General features: G+C 38.6%; 1 protein-coding gene and 1 long non-coding RNA gene across 2 annotated transcripts in view; one reads left to right on the forward strand and one right to left on the reverse strand.

The window, feature by feature from the left end:
• Positions 1–16,596, reverse strand: part of fbxo42 (F-box protein 42) — a 51,362-nt gene that overhangs the window by 28,353 nt on the left and 6,413 nt on the right. The window contains exon 4 of the mRNA XM_034166541.1: positions 13,488–13,622. Within this exon, the coding sequence (XP_034022432.1) occupies positions 13,488–13,622 (135 nt within the window). The remainder of the gene's footprint in view (positions 1–13,487; positions 13,623–16,596) is intronic.
• LOC117506875 lies at positions 322–13,626 on the forward strand. Its single transcript, XR_004559566.1, has 3 exons — positions 322–363; positions 6,068–6,070; positions 13,493–13,626. It is a non-coding gene; the product is annotated as an uncharacterized LOC117506875 (long non-coding RNA).

The raw sequence follows: 16,596 nt of genomic DNA on the forward strand, positions 1-16,596 counted from the left end.
ACGACCATAGTGTTTCCAATAACAGGGAAAGAGTGGCCAGCCATTGGTGGAGGGCCATGTGTCGTTACTATACAGTTCCACCTGGAATAAGATGAACACATGAATGACAATTAGATGACAGAAGCTTATTAAGTTTCAAGCTCATCTATCATTCAGCCTCAAACATCTAAAAATCTTCCAAACTGCAGGAGTGAATCCTCCGTCACCAGTTCTTTGAAGGAGAGTAGGTGTGGTTTCATCAAAGAATCGCTCTGGTGGTGGAGTGGGTACGGGCTGGGACGCGTCCATCCGCCAAAACAACACTAAGAGATTCTTTGTGCATCACTAGGGTTTGCTCCAGCTTTAGGAGATGGATAAGAGCCTGTACAGAAAACAAGGAATAATGTGTTTTCCACCCCACTCATTTTAAAATCTAAAACAGATCAGCATGAATACAACATTATCTGCATGCAACTCATCAGAATTCTTTTAAAACCTCTAATTCGACTGTATTTAACTATGAGCATCTGCGGATCGGTACAATTAGAAGAAAAGAAAGAAAGCAGTCTTGTCCAGGCTCTGAGGCCAACTGGTGCTAGTGCTTATTCCCGGGTTCAAACAATTACAAAGCACCGAAATACTAAAGGTTTTTTAAATGTATCTGACTGCCAACTATCATGGCTTTCCAACAACACAGCATATATCAGAGCTTTCATTATGATTTTCTATAATACAGTACAGGTTTGTCAATCAAGGTACGTATTGGTATTGTGGAGCTGCTGGCTGGCCATCGGTTTGCGCATTTCTGCAAAGTACTAGTATTTTAAAAAGACAGCAGACATTGTACCAAAAACACAAACAAATTGGACATGTGGCCTGTACTATGAAGCGGGGTGTTACTGGCTTATTAGGGTAACTTAGGGAGTAAGTTGATGACGTGGAGTAACTTCCCGGTTACCCGTTACTACGAAAGGTGGATAGGTTTTGATCGGAGGTATGCTTGCCACTCCCCTTTATAAGAGCACCAGACACTGTGAAATTTACAGATAGAATAATAGTTATTCCATCAAATTAAATAAACAAAATGCCTTTTATATGTGGTAGACTTTAACATTACACAGAACGCTCCAATGTGGAAAAAGATGAAATAAGAAATATTGTAAAAAACTGTGTAAGCAAAAGATCAATGACCATGAAGATTTAGACATGATGACTGTAAAAAGTATAATAGAAACGTTATTGACCATTCACTTATATTTGCAATCTGTCTCTCGTCAACAGGGATTTTCCAGATGAAATGAAACTTCCCAAGGTAGTCCCAATTATATAAAATGGAGGACAAACATAATTCTCTAATTACAGGCCAGTATCATTGCTTCCACAGTTTCTAAAAATTATGGAAAAGGTTTTTTCGTGACAAGGTGGATAAATCATTGAGAAACATCTATTTTAAATAATGCTCAGTATGGATTCAGAACAAAACATTCGACAGCTACGGCCAATTATGGAATTAATATCAATCAATCAATCAATTTTATTTATATAGCGCCCAAATCACAACAAACAGTTGCCCCAAGGCGCTTTATATTGTAAGGCAAGGCCATTACAATAATTACGGTAAAAACTCCCAACGGTCAAAACGGACCCGTGAGCAAGCACTTGGCGACAGTGGGAAGGAAAAACTCCCCTTTTAACAGGAAGAAGAAACCTCCAGCAGAACCAGGCTCACGGAGGGGCAGTCTTCTGCTGGGACTGGTTGGGGCTCGAGGGAGATAAACACGAAAAAGACATGCTGTGGAGGGGAGCAGAGATCAATCACTAATGATTAAATGCAGAGTGGTGCATACAGAGCAAAAAGAGGAAAGAAACACTCAGTGCATCATGGAACCCCCCAGCAGTCTAAGTCTATAGCAGCATAACTAAGGGATGGTTCAGGGGTCACCTGATCCAGCCCTAACTATAAGCTTTAGCAAAAGGAAAGTTTTAAGCCTAATCTTAAAAGTAGATGAGGGTGTCTGTCCCCCTGATCTGAATTGGGAGCTGGTTCCCACAGGAGAGGAGCTGAAAGCTGAGGCTCTGCCTTCCTATTCTACTCTTACAAAACCCTAGGAACTACAAGTAAGCCTGCAGTCTGAGAGCGAAGCGCTATATTGGGGTGATATGGTACTATGGGTCCCTAAGATAAGAGGGACTGATTATTCAAAAACCTATAAGTAAGAAGAAGAATTTTAAATTCTATTCTAGAATTAACAGGAAGCCAATGAAGAGAGGCCAATATGGGTGAGATATGCTCTCTCCTTCTAGGCCCCGTTAGTACTCTAGCTGCAGCATTTTTGAATTAACTGAAGGCTTTTCAGGGAACTTTTAGGACAACCTGATAATGAATTACAATAGTCCAGCCTAGAGGAAATAAATGCATGAATTAGTTTTCGCCTCACTCTGAGACAAGACCTTTCTAATTTTAGAGCTATTGCGCAAATGCAAAAAGCAGTCCTACATATTTTGTTTAATATCAAAAATGACCCCAAGATTTCTCACAGTATTACTAGAGGTCAGGGTAAGGCCATCCAGAGTAAGGATCTGGTTAGACACCATGTTTCTAAGATTTGTGGGGCCAGTACAATAACTTCAGTTTTATCGAGTTTAAAAGCAGGAAATTAGAGGTAATCCATGTCTTTATGTCTGTAAGACAATCCTGCCAGTTTAGCTAATTGGTGTGTGTCCTCTGGCTTCATGGATAGATAAAGCTGGGTATCATCTGCGTAACAATGAAAATTTAAGCAATGCCGTTCTAATATACTGCCTAAGGGAAGCATGTATAAAGTGAATAAAATTGGTCCTAGCACAGAACCTTGTGGAACTCCATAATTAACCTTAGTCTGTGAAGAAGATTCCCCATTTACATGAACAAATTGTAATCTATTAGATAAATATGATTCAAACCACCGCAGCGCAAGTGCCTTTAATACCTATGGCATGCGCTAATCTCTGTAATAAAATTTTATGGTCAACAGTATCAAAAGCAGCACTGAGGTCTAACAGAACAGCACAGAGATGAGTCCACTGTCTGAGGTCATAAGAAGATCATTGTAACCTTCACTAATGCTGTTTTTCTGTACTATGATGAATTCTAAACCTGACTGAAACTCTTCAAATAGACCATTCCTCTGCAGATGATCAGTTAGCTGTTTTACAACTACCCTTTCAAGAATTTTTGAGAGAAAAGGAAGGTTGGAGATTGGCCTATAATTAGCTAAGATAGCTGGGTCAAGTGATGGCTTTTAAGTAATGGTTTAATTATCTGCCACCTTAAAGCCTGTGGTACATAGCCAACTAATAAAGATAGATTGATCATATTTAAGATCGAAGCATTAAATAATGGTAGGGCTTCCTTGAGCAGCCTGGTAGGAATGGGGTCTAATAAGACATGTTGAGGTTTGGATGGATAACTAATGAAAATAACTCAGACAGAACAATCGGAGAGAAAGAGTCTAACCAAAATACCGGCATCACTGAAAGCAGCCAAAGATAACGATACGTCTTTGGGATGGTTATGAGTAATTTGTTCTCTAATAGTTAAAATTTTATTAGCAAAGAAAGTCATGAAGTCATTACTAGTTAAAGTTAAAGGAATACTCGGCTCAATAGAGCTCTGACTCTTTGTCAGCCTGGCTACAGTGCTGAAAGAAACCTGGGGTTGTCTTTTTTTCTTCAATTAGTGATGAGTAGTAAGATGTCCTAGCTTTACGGAGGGCTTTTTTATAGAGCAACAGACTTTTTCCAGGCTAAGTGAAGATCTTCTAAATTAGTGAGACGCCATTTCCTCTCCAACTTACGGGTTATCTGCTTTAAGCTGCGAGTTTGAGAGTTATACCACGGAGTCAGGCACTTCTGATTTAAAGCTCTCTTTTTCAGAGGAGCTACAGCATCCAAAGTTGTCTTCAATGAGGATGTAAAACTACTGACGAGATACTCTATCTCACTTACAGAGTTCAGGTAGCTACTCTGCACTGTGTTGGTATATAGCATTAGAGAACATAAAGAAGGAATCATATCCTAAACCTAGTTACAGCGCTTTCTGAAAGACTTCTAGTGTAATTGAAACTTATTCCCCACTGCTGGGTAGTCCATCAGAGTAAATTAAATGTTATTAAGAAATGATCAGACAGAAGGAACTTTCAGGGAATACTGTTAAGTCTTCAATTTCCATACCATAAGTCAGAACAAGATCTAAGATAAGATTAAAGTGGTGGGTGGACTCATTTACATTTTGAGCAAAGCCAATTGAGTCTAATAATAGATTAAATGCAGTGTTGAGGCTGTCATTCTCAGCATCTGTGTGGATGTTAAAATCGCCCACTATAATTATCTTATCTGAGCTAAGCACTAAGTCAGACAAAAGGTCTGAAAATTCACAGAGAAACTCACAGTACGACCAGGTGGACGATAGATAATAACAAATAAACTGGTTTTTGGGACTTCCAATTTGGATGGACAAGACTAAGAGACAAGCTTTCAAATGAATTAAAGCTCTGTCTGGGTTTTTGATTAATTAATAAGCTGGAATGGAAGATTGCTGCTAATCCTCCGCCTCGACCCGTGCTACGAGCATTCTGGCAGTTAGTGTGACTTGGGGGTGTTGACTCATTTAAACTAACATATTCATCCTGCTGTAACCAGGTTTCTGTAAGGCAGAATAAATCAATATGTTGATCAATTATTATATGATTTACTAACAGGGACTTAGAAGAGAGAGACCTAATGTTTAATAGACCACATTTAACTGTTTTAGTCTGTGGTGCAGTTGAAGGTGCTATATTATTTTTTCTTTTTGAATTTTTATGCTTAAATAGATTTTTGCTGGTTATTGGTGGTCTGGGAGCAGGCACCGTCTCTACGGGGATGGGGTAATGAGGGGATGGCAGGGGGAGAGAAGCTGCAGAGAGGTGTGTAAGACAACAACTCTTCTTCCTGGTCCCAACCCTGGATAGTCACGGTTTGGAGGATTTAAGAAAATTGGCCAGATTTCTAGAAATGAGAGCTGCTCCATCCAAAGTGGGATGGATGCCGTCTCTCCTAACAAGACCAGGTTTTCCCCAGAAGCTTTGCCAATTATCTATGAAGCCCACCTCATTTTTGGACACCATTCAGACAGCCAGCAATTCAAGGAGAACATGCGGCTAAACATGTCACTCCCAGTCCGATTGGGGAGGGGCCCAGAGAAAACTACAGAGTCCGACATTGTTTTTGCAAAGTTACACACCGATTCAATGTTAATTTTAGTGACCTCCGATTGGCGTAACCGGGTGTCATTACTGCCGACGTGAATTACAATCTTACCAAATTTACGCTTAGCCTTAGCCAGCAGTTTCAAATTTCCTTCAATGTTCGCCTGCTTCTGACCCCCGGAAGACAAATGACTATGGTTGCTGGAGTCGCTAACTTCACATTTCTCAAAACAGAGTCGCCAATAACCAGAGTTTGATCCTCGGCGGGTGTGTCGTCGAGTGGGGAAAAACGGTTAGAAATGTGAACGGGTTGGCGGTGTACACGGGGCTTCTGTTTAGAACTACGCTTCCTCCTCACAGTCACCCAGTCGGCCTGCTTTCCCGGCTGCTCGGGATCTGCCAGAGGGAAACTAACGGCGGCTAAGCTACCTTGGTCCGCACCGACTACAGGGGCCTGGCTAGCTGTAGAATTTTCCACGGTGCGGAGCCGAGTCTCCAATTCGCCCAGCCTGGCCTCCAAAGCTACGAATAAGCTACACTTATTACAAGTACCGTTACTGCTAAAGGAGGCCGAGGAATAACATTTCACACCCAGAGCAGAAAAGTGCGGGAGAGACAGGAGAAGCCGCCATGCTAAACCGGCTAAGAGCTAGTAGCTGCGCTAAGCTAGCGGATTCCTAAAAACACACAAAGTGAATAATGTGTAAATAATTTAGAGGTGATTCAGCAGAGGGAGTGCTTTAGTTAAGGCACGTGAAGATTACACTGTGATAAAATCGTTATCTAGTTAACTAGATCAATCTAACTGCGCAGATTAACAGCTAACAGATACAGCAAAACACCGCTGTGCTCCGGAACAGGAAGTGATACAATACCGCAGTGAGAGCCAACCACCAGTCAATAATAATAATAATAATAATACAGAAAATATCAACAACAATAGAAAATAAGGATTATTTTGTAAGTATTTTTATTGACTTGAAAAAGGCTTTTGATGTTATTGACCACTCAAGATTGCATCACAAGTTACAACAATATGGAATAAGAGGTATTGCACATCAGTGGGTAAAAAGCTACTTAGAAAACAGAAAACAGTTTGTTCAGATAAATAATATCAAATCATAATTGTGTAGTATTACTTATGGAGTACCACAAGGATCGGTACTTGGACCCAAACTGTTTATTTTGTATATCAATGATTTTGTGAATGTATCTAATGTGCTTGGTAGCATTTTATTTGCTGATGATACAACGTTGTTTTACTCCGGATCAGATAAACAGGAAGTAGCACAAGTGAGAAATACAGAACTGGAAAAGGTTAAACATTGGTTTGATATAAACAGACTGTCACTAAAAATATTAATAAGACAAATTTCATATTGTTTAATGACAGAGCAAAAAAAAAAATGTGTCATTACAAATAGATGGAATGGATATACAAAGAGTAAAAGAAATGAAATTTTTAGGAGTCATGATTGATGAAGATCTTATATGGAAGTCACACATAAATTACATAAAAGGAAAAATAGCGAAAGCCATTGCTGTTTTGCATAAAGTAAAATATTCATTAAATAGTTATGGTTTATTAACATTGTACAATTCATTGATTTTCCCATATTTAACTTATTGTGTAGAAATCTGGGGATCAACATATACAACTTAAATACAACCTTTGTTTATTCTGCAGAAAGGGCTTTAAGGGTGATTAGCAACAGTGGTTTTAGTGATCCATCTAATCCATTGTTCAATCAGTACAGGGTACTTAAATTTCGTGATTTGGTCAATTTGAAAATATTACAAACAATGTACCAAGCTAATAAAAATGCTTTACCAACAAACATTCAAAATATGTTTGAGAAAAGAGTAAGTAGTTATAAATTGAAAGGAATAGAAGTCTTTAGAAAACCAAGATACAGAACCAAAGTAAAGGAATGGAGTATTGCAGTAAATGGTGTAAAATTATGGAACAATATCAACAAAGAAATTAAAGAATTAAGGTCGCTTAAATTATTTAAAAAAATGTATTAAACTAGATGTATTAGTAAGTATGAAACTATGAAATAAGTCAGAGGGCTGTAAGGAAGTAAAAAAGGTCATTTGTTAATGTTTAAAATGTTTTAAGTTTAAAAACATGTCAGATATGTAATCTATTAAATAATGGTCATAATTATGAAATAAGTCAGTGGTACGTGACAAGTTAAAGAAATGCAATCTGTTAAATGTCGAATAATGACGCTGGATATTGAAAGATTGTATTGTAAAAAGGGGCAGAAAATATAAGACTTGTTCTTCTCTCTGCTCCTTTTCATTCTGGTAATTGAGATGCTTTATTTCTGCTTTTCTGTTTTTTTTTTCTTTTAAATGAATGAAATAAATAAATGAATGAATAAGTACCATCCATCCACCTTCAATCACTCCGAAGACAATGCCGGCCTACCTGGATGATCCGTTTGATATTGGGGCACAAATTGTGAGGGCTCTCTTCGCAGGGCGAGGGTTTTTAAAGGCCGCCAGAATCCGCTGACATACCCGGACGATATTCTCTATGAAAGATATAGATTCTCATCTGAGGGAATTCGTTATCTTTGTCAGCTGATCGGGCCAGAAGTATGTAACATCACCCATCGTACACTGTAAAAAAAGACTGTTGTTTTTACAGGAAAACACTGGCAGCTGTGGTTACCAGGGAATTCCTGTAAAAAATACAGCAGTTAAATGTGCAAAAAAGAGAGCTCTTGTTTGTAGATTTAACAGTTCCTTTAATGTGAGTCAGCCGTGGTTCATTCACTGTAAATCCATATACATATTATGTCTGTAATGTTATCTAATGTGCTGCTGTATGTTTTACAGGAATTCCCCGGTAACCACAGCTGCCAGCATTTTCCTGTAAAAACAACTCAATTTTTACAGTGTAGCAATGCCCCAACGATCAAGCAGATAATGTGCCTTGTGCCTATTTTGCCAGTGGACAATTTATGTATTCCATCGGTGATGCTGAACATCTGAGCAAGAATACTGTATGTCGTATGATTTGCAAGGTAGTACTTGCTCTATCTAAACTGTTGGATGCATCTGTCGTTTTCCCTGGCCATTTATCTGCAATGCAAATCAAAGAAGGGTTTTATGCAATCGCGGGTAATTACTAATATCAAATAGGTCTAATGCATGCCCATTAATTAGGCGAAGTGGGGCTTATCAAACTATGAATATAAACCTACCGTTCTGAAGGATGTTTTTATATTTCATCTTCACCTGCTACCAGGTGCGTTTGGCACTGCTATTGCATCTGACATATTGACAGGATTAGGAATAGCAATCATACAGTCAAGGTAGCCTATTTAGGAAACATTAAATTAACCTAACATTTATTAGTAGACCTATGCCCACTTCTGAATCGTGTTGCATCTGGGCGTAATTAATGACAGAAGGTCATTTTTTTTACACATATCAGAGATTCCACAGGCTAATCATCTGTAACAGATTTGGAGAACAATTGAATTGTACTTACGCATTTACCCGATCAGCAATATGTTGCCAACAAGCCTGTCTTGCTTTATTGGCAGACGATGTGTTCGATTTCCCCCTTAACATTAATTTAATTTCCTCGTAGCTCCGTATAATAATCGTGCATTCATCTTCGGTAAAGTAAGGTGGCCGCGCCATCATTGAAAAATGGTGACGTGTGCTGCAACCTGCCCCTTTTATGTGAATGCGCACAAACTCCAATTAGGTTAACACAGGTTCAACAAATCAACATCTTATTCAGCGTCGTAGTACCGATTAACACCACTTGAGAAAACCAGGTTGTCGACCCCGGTTTAAGAGGTTGACCCTGGGTTACATCTGAGTAAGTTAACCACGCTTCGTAGTACAGGCCCCTGGAGTATTCCAGGCAGCACTGATCCATCATTGAAATCTCACTAATAGAACCACAAACAAAATGTGTGGATCAACTGAGGAATTCCTAATTGCATGTACAGTCAGGTACACAATTATTTGGAGATCTGTATTTTTGCCTCGGTACTCAATCAAGATGTGTTTGCAGCATAGACTTTAAAGCTTTAATTCAAGCAGTCAAAAATAAATAAATAAAAATAAATTCGCCACAATTTTTTAGGAATTGGGCACCGCAGTCTCCTCACCGGTACATGAGAGGGGCTTTTAATGGAAATGCATTGCAATGGGACGGGACGTTTTGTCCGATGTAAGCGAAAATCCATTCTACAAAATTTGCTATATACGGTGTTTATTACATGGAAAATCCTACAAAAACATTGGGACTTTTGCTTCTGTCCAGTGAGCGAAGTATCCAGTTTATATGATGCCGTCATAATATTTATTTATTTCATTTATTTATATAGTGCCATATCACAACAAGTTGCCTCAAGGCGCTTCACACAGGTACACATATGGCCCTGTCTCTGTGGAATGATATTTTCTAAAAGCAGACTGCAGTGGCTCAAAAAAATTATTCTCAATAAAGTGGTTTTCGTGAGCTGCCGTGAAACAACCTTTTTCAGAACTTCACAGCAAACTAATTGATACTTCGATATCGGCCTATATTTTCAATACACTAGGGTCACACATGGCCCACTTTCATCACTACAGTGAAAAAAAAGTAAAGAAAAAAAAAAACAAACTGAACATTTCTGGCAAGGACTGAAGTCCCTAGCAGGAGGTCTGGGGTTCTCCCCCAGAAAAATTTGAAATTTCAGATGCATTCTGGTGCATTTTCAGGTTTATTTACCAACCAACTTTTTTCCAAAATAAATAAATAAATAAATATAAAATCTTGGGTCAGGTCAATTTTCCCACCCCAGTCTTTTCACACAACTTTATATTTTGCCCCAGAACGTACACAATAAAGCAAATGACAATTCAAAGAACTCAAAAATAATAATTCTCAGCATCAATTCAAACGGAACAATAGAAGTATTTATGGAGCATGAATGCATTAATTTATGCACACAGATGCATCTCTGAGTACATCATAGACACAAGTTTGTTTTGGATCGTAACAGCTCACATTCAAGTGTCTGGGTGAAAATGTACCACAATGTCATCTCTGTATACAAACTCGGCACAGACATTATACAACCCCTGGCAAAAATTATGGAATCACCGGCCTCAGAGGATGTTCATTCAGTTGTTTAATTTTGTAGAAAAAAAGCAGATCACAGACATGACACAAAACTAAAGTAATTTCAAATGGCAACTTTCTGGCTTTAAGAAACACTATAAGAAATCAAGAAAAAAAAGATTGTGGCAGTCAGTAACGGTTACTTTTTTAGACCAAGCAGAGGAAAAAAAATATGGAATCACTCAATTCTGAGGAATAAATTATGGAATCACCCTGTAAATTTTCATCCCCAAAACTAACACCTGCATCAAATCACATCTGCATCTAAAAAGGAGTGATCACACCTTGGAGAGCTGTTGCACCAAGTGGACTGACATGAATCATGGCTCCAACACGAGAGATGTCAATTGAAACAAAGGAGAGGATTATCAAATTCTTAAAAGAGGGTAAATCATCACGCAATGTTGCAAAAGATGTTGGTTGTTCACAGTCAGCTGTGTCTAAACTCTGGACCAAATACAAACAACATGGGAAGGTTGTTAAAGGCAAACATACTGGTAGACCAAGGAAGACATCAAAGCGTCAAGACAGAAAACTTAAAGCAATATGTCTCAAAAATCGAAAATGCACAACAAAACAAATGAGGAACGAATGGGAGGAAACTGGAGTCAACGTCTGTGACCGAACTGTAAGAAACCGCCTAAAGGAAATGGGATTTACATACAGAAAAGCTAAACGAAAGCCATCAACACCTAAACAGAAAAAAAGGTTACAATGGAAAAAAGGAAACGCAATCGTGGACTGTGGATGACTGGATGAAAGTCATATTCAGTGATGAATCTCGAATCTGCATTGGGCAAGGTGATGATGCTGGAACTTTTGTTTGGTGCCATTCCAATGAGATTTATAAAGATGACTGCCTGAAGAGAACATGTAAATTTCCACAGTCATTGATGATATGGGGCTGCATGTCAGGTAAAGGCACTGGGGAGATGGCTGTCATTACATCATCAATAAATGCACAAGTTTACGTTGATATTTTGGACACTTTTCTGATGTTTGAGGATGATGAAATCATTTTTTAAGAAGATAATGCATCTTGCCATAGAGCAAAAACTGTGAAAACATTCCTTGCAAAAAGACACATAAGGATTAGGATTAGGGTTAGGGTTAGGATTAGTGAAAACATTCCTTGCAAAAAGACACATAGGGTCAATTTCATGACATAGGGTCAATGTCAACGAGCAGATGTGATTTGATGCAGGTGTTAGTTTTGGGGATGGAAATTTACAGGGTGATTCCATAATTTATTCCTCAGAATTGAGTGCGTCCATATTTTTTTCCTCTGCTTGGTCTAAAAAAGTAACCGTTACTGACTGCCACAATCTTTTTTTCTTGATTTCTTATAGTGTTTCTTAAAGCCAGAAAGTTGCCAATTGAAATGACTTTAGTTTTGTGTCATGTCTGTGATCTCCTTTTTTTCTACAAAATTAAACAACAGAATGAACATCCTCCGAGGCCGGTGATTCCATAATTTTTGCGAGGGGTTGTACTACACATCAAAGTGTCCCGTGTTGCTGACCAAATGGTCCCCCCTAAAAATCTGTCTGCTTTTTGCATTTGCGCATGTCATTAGCCGTGGTTCACAGATTAAAACTTTGTTTCTGCTTAACACTGCCCTTTAGTCATCATCTATCTCAGCAACAGATATCTGAAGCTTTTTTTTTTTTTTTTTTTTAATAAAATCGAGAAGAAGCAAATGCATGAATCAGGGTCTCAGCATCAGCCATAGACAGGATGGGACGAATCTTCGCTATATTTTGCAGGTGGAAGAAAGCAGTCCTTGCAATATCTCTAATGTGGAGGTCAAAGGACAACATAGGACCAAAAATTACACCAAGGTTCCTCACTTTGTCAGTGTGATGTATGACACACGAGCCTAGGCTAAGCGTTAACTGGTCAAAATGATGCCGATGTCTTACTGGACCATGAACCATCATTTCAGTCTTATCAGAGTTAAGTAGGAAATGGCTAGACATCCAGCTTTTCACTGATGCAAGGCAATCTTCTAAGGATTTTATGTGGATGAGATTACCAGCAGTTATCAGCATGTATAACTGAGTATCATCAGCATAGCAATGAAAGGTAATCACAAAACGCTGCAATATGTGTCCAAGGGGTGCTATATAAAGGGAGAAAAGCAGGGGGCAGAAGACGGACCCCTGTGGAACCCCAAATTTCATATCACTAAGGTTAGAGGTAGTGCTATTGTACAAAACATAGTGAGAACAACTGGTCAAGTATGATGTCAACTAAAAAGGTCATTCCCAGTAGTCCCAAAATGATTCTCCAGCCTATTGAGTAGAATATGGTGATCCATGGTATCAAACGCAGCACTAAAATCTAACAGCACCAAAACGGTAGTGGTGTTTGAATCCATTGCAAGCAGAAGCTCATTCACCACTTTAGTGAGCGCTGTCTCTGTGGAATGATATTTTCTTAAAGCAGACTGCAGTGGCTCAAAAAGATTATTCTCAATAAGGTGGTTTTCATGAGCTGCCGTGAAACCACCTTTTTCAGAACTTTACAGCAAACTAATTGATACTTTGATATCAACCTATAGTTTTTCAATACACTAGGATCAAGATTAGATTTCTTAAATAATGGTTTAATCACTGCAAATCTGAAACATTTAGGAACAGATCCAGAGGTTAATGAGAGATTAATAATTTCCAGCACAATCAGCCCATGAATGGGCCACAGGTCCTTAAAGTTTTGTTATGGGATCAAATAAGCAGGTTGTGCTTTTTGTAGACGTTACGAGCGATTGTCCTCATTACGTATTCTTCGAATTTAGAGATGTTTTGGCTGCAGTGGACTAACTCACTCACTCTACATTCCTGTTGTCCAAGCTCTATTTTGTTACCAGCACAGAAAAAAAGAAGTAACATTCATCCCCTTAAGGTTTGAAGCAATAAAGGTTCCTGTAAATTAACTACACTTCAGACTCTGTGCAGCCTGTTTTATTGCTATTTTAGTTGTACTTAAGAATGGCTTGATTATTGACTCATATGCACTCTCTCAGAATTATGTTTAGACAAGCACCATGCTCAGAGACATCTTTACCAAAGAGCAACATATCATAAAATGAGCTCAGCCTTCCCTCTTGTTGCACTTTAATATTTGTCAAGCAAAGATACCTGAGGCTAAAGGGCGGATCCACTCCTTACTGTTGAGGTCAAGTCGCCATAGATCATTGAAGGCAGCATTGCAACTACTCTGAGTGCAACCCCCAAACACGTACATGGACTGGTTTGAATCATAATAGCATGCACCTGCAACACAAAAAAGTAACAACTCAGTCATATATGGACAACAAGCACTTTCTCTTATTACACACCAGTAAAATGTAGGAACAACAGAGTGGACAGTTTTTTCAGATGTGGAATTCAAAGGTCTTATGAAGCCTTAAAGTAGAACTCTGACATTTTTTAGCCTAGGGCCTATATTTACATTGTTTTGGGCAAAAGATTTCAATTAGAATTATAAAGATTTTAATCAGTGCAGCATTTAGTTTGACTTGTTAAAACAGAATATGTGCTCACTGAATTTGGGGTGTGCCGTATAAGTCCATCCATAACAATACCCATATAAATTTTTTAATTATTATTTTTTTAAATATTGCAATAGGGCTTCTATTACAGATTAGGGGAGTCACAAGATGCTGCAGGTGTTTGGTAAACAATCCTTTTCCTCACTTGTTTTAATGCATTTTTGTTTGGTTAGCAATGGTTCTTTTCTCCTGATATATAACTTCCAAATGTAATTGCTCCTGAAACCATTTGATGGGAGATTTTTCTTTGCATCGTTCTTTTGAAATGAATGCGGCTCCCTCAAGTTTATGTTAGCCATGTTACTGCGGAGTGAGAAAGGAAAGTGGGCGAGGCTTTAAAATCCACTCGCTCTCCAGAATGACTGGTTTAAAAGTGTGATTCTCCGCACCCATCCACAGGCAGGCTGTGCTTTGTGAAACACAAGTACAACCCCTGGCAAAAATAATGGAATCACGGGCCTCTGAGAATGTTCATTCAGTTGTTTAATTTTGTAGAAAAAAAGCAGATCACAGACATGACACAAAACTAAAGTCATTTCAAATGGCAACTTTCAGGCTTTAAGAAACACTATAAGAAATCAAGAAAAAAAGATTGTGGCAGTCAGTAACGGTTACTTTTTTAGACCAAGCAGAGGAAAAAAATATGGAATCACCCTGTAAATTTCCATCCCCAAAACTAACACCTGCATCAAAAAATGTACAACAAAACAAATGAGGAACGAATGGGAGGAAACTGGAGTCAACGTCTGTGACCGAACTGTAAGAAACTGCCTAAAGGACATGGGATTTACATACAAAAAAGCTAAACGAAAGGCATCATTAACACCTAAACAGAAAAAAAACAAGGTTACAATGGGCTAAGGAAAAGCAATTGTGGACTGTGGATGACTGGATGAAAGTCATATTCAGTGATGAATCTCGAATCTGCATTGGGCAAGGTGATGCTGCTGGAACTTTTGTTTGGTGCCTTTCCAATGAGATTTATAAAGATGACTGCCTGAAGAGAACATGTAAATTTCCACAGTCATTGATGATATGGGGCTGCATGTCAGGTAAAGGCACTGGGGAGATGGCTGTCATTACATCATCAATAAATGCACAAGTTTATGTTGATATTTTGGACAATTGAAAGGATGTTTGGGGATGATGAAATCATTTTTCAAGATAATGCATCTTGCCATAGAGCAAAAACTGCAAAAACATTCCTTGCAAAATGACACAGGGTCAATGTCATGGCATAGGGTCAATGTCAATGAGCAGATCTGATTTGATGCAGGTGTTAATTTGGGGGATGAAAATTTATAGGGTGATTCCATAATTTTTTCCTCAGAATTGAGTGATTCCATATTTTTTTCCTCTGCTTGGTCTAAAAAAGTAACCGTTACTGACTGCCACAATCTTTTTTTTCTTGATTTCTTACAGTGTTTCTTAAAGCCAGAAAGTTGCCATTTGAAATGACTTTAGTTTTGTGTCATGTCTGTGATCTGCTTTTTTTCTACAAAATTAAACAACTGAATGAACATCCGATGAGGCCGGTGATTCCAGAATTTTTGCCAGGGGTTGTAGTTCAGCTCCACCTTCAGTCAAACTTACTGGTTTCAGCCCAGTAGGAAGAGTGACACTCACCCAAGCTGCATTTGAAACCAGCACAAACACAGTGGCAGCCTGCGCTGTTTTTTGTGTGGGGGCACAGACCACCCTCCACCCCATCCCACCCAGATTTAAAGCATCAGACAGAAGAATCTGACAGTAGTAAAACTGATGTCCTTACCTCACAGTAGTGTTCTGCATTGCACAATCAGCAGTGGTATTACTTTTGAATTTATTAACATGACATCACTGTCCACCAAATTACTTGTAACTGCACTGAACTGGAATTACAACAGCCATCAGTGCGATGATGGGAAAGTCCTGCTCAACAGTCCCAAATGTGTTTTTTTTTCTTTTTCTTTTTAAGAATTACACATTTCCATTCAGCTCATTTTCAATTTGCTACTTCAAATTGTGCAATTTTACAATTACATCTGAGTGCACACAACAGCACAATCCCAATCATGTCTGAAAACGACAGTCGTGTGTCAACCTCCAATATTTTTTTTTTAATATTAGCTGAATATTAACTCATTTTGAAAGTACACATGAGCTGATGGCGACCCAAATGTACTTGAACCAAACCACTTCTGCTTCAAAACACCCATTCCCTTAGGCTTGAGGCACCCATCTGCATGCAAACAGGGGGAGCCCTAGCATCATTCCACAGAAGTCACACTAGCTGGGTTTCCATTACAGATTTGTGCAAAAGTTAAGCAATATTTTCAGAATGTTGTGTAACTGCTGGGTTTTGTCTTCTCTCGATAACTGTCATTCCAGATAGGCTCTTGCAAGAACTGTAATTTCAAGTCATTGTGACAGAAGGGTATGTCCTGCTAAATATTACCTTTTTCTTTATTCACTATTGCCGTAACATCATCTCTTACAATGTTTAACAAGCTCTCTCTATCTCTTCCTCTGTCCACATGTACCATGCCATGTGTTTCAGAATATCAAGTGACTCTTACTGTACATCAAGTGACCTATAATAGCAGAAAAAGCATTTCTGATGCAGTCTTGCCAAGTAAGGCTTCTTCAAATTCCCTGAAAAACCACATCCTGCCATACTTGAGAGTTTCTGAAATACATGCATTTCCATTAAGCAT

This window comes from Thalassophryne amazonica, chromosome 3 (assembly GCF_902500255.1).
Source record: "Thalassophryne amazonica chromosome 3, fThaAma1.1, whole genome shotgun sequence".
NCBI lineage: Eukaryota > Metazoa > Chordata > Actinopteri > Batrachoidiformes > Batrachoididae > Thalassophryne > Thalassophryne amazonica.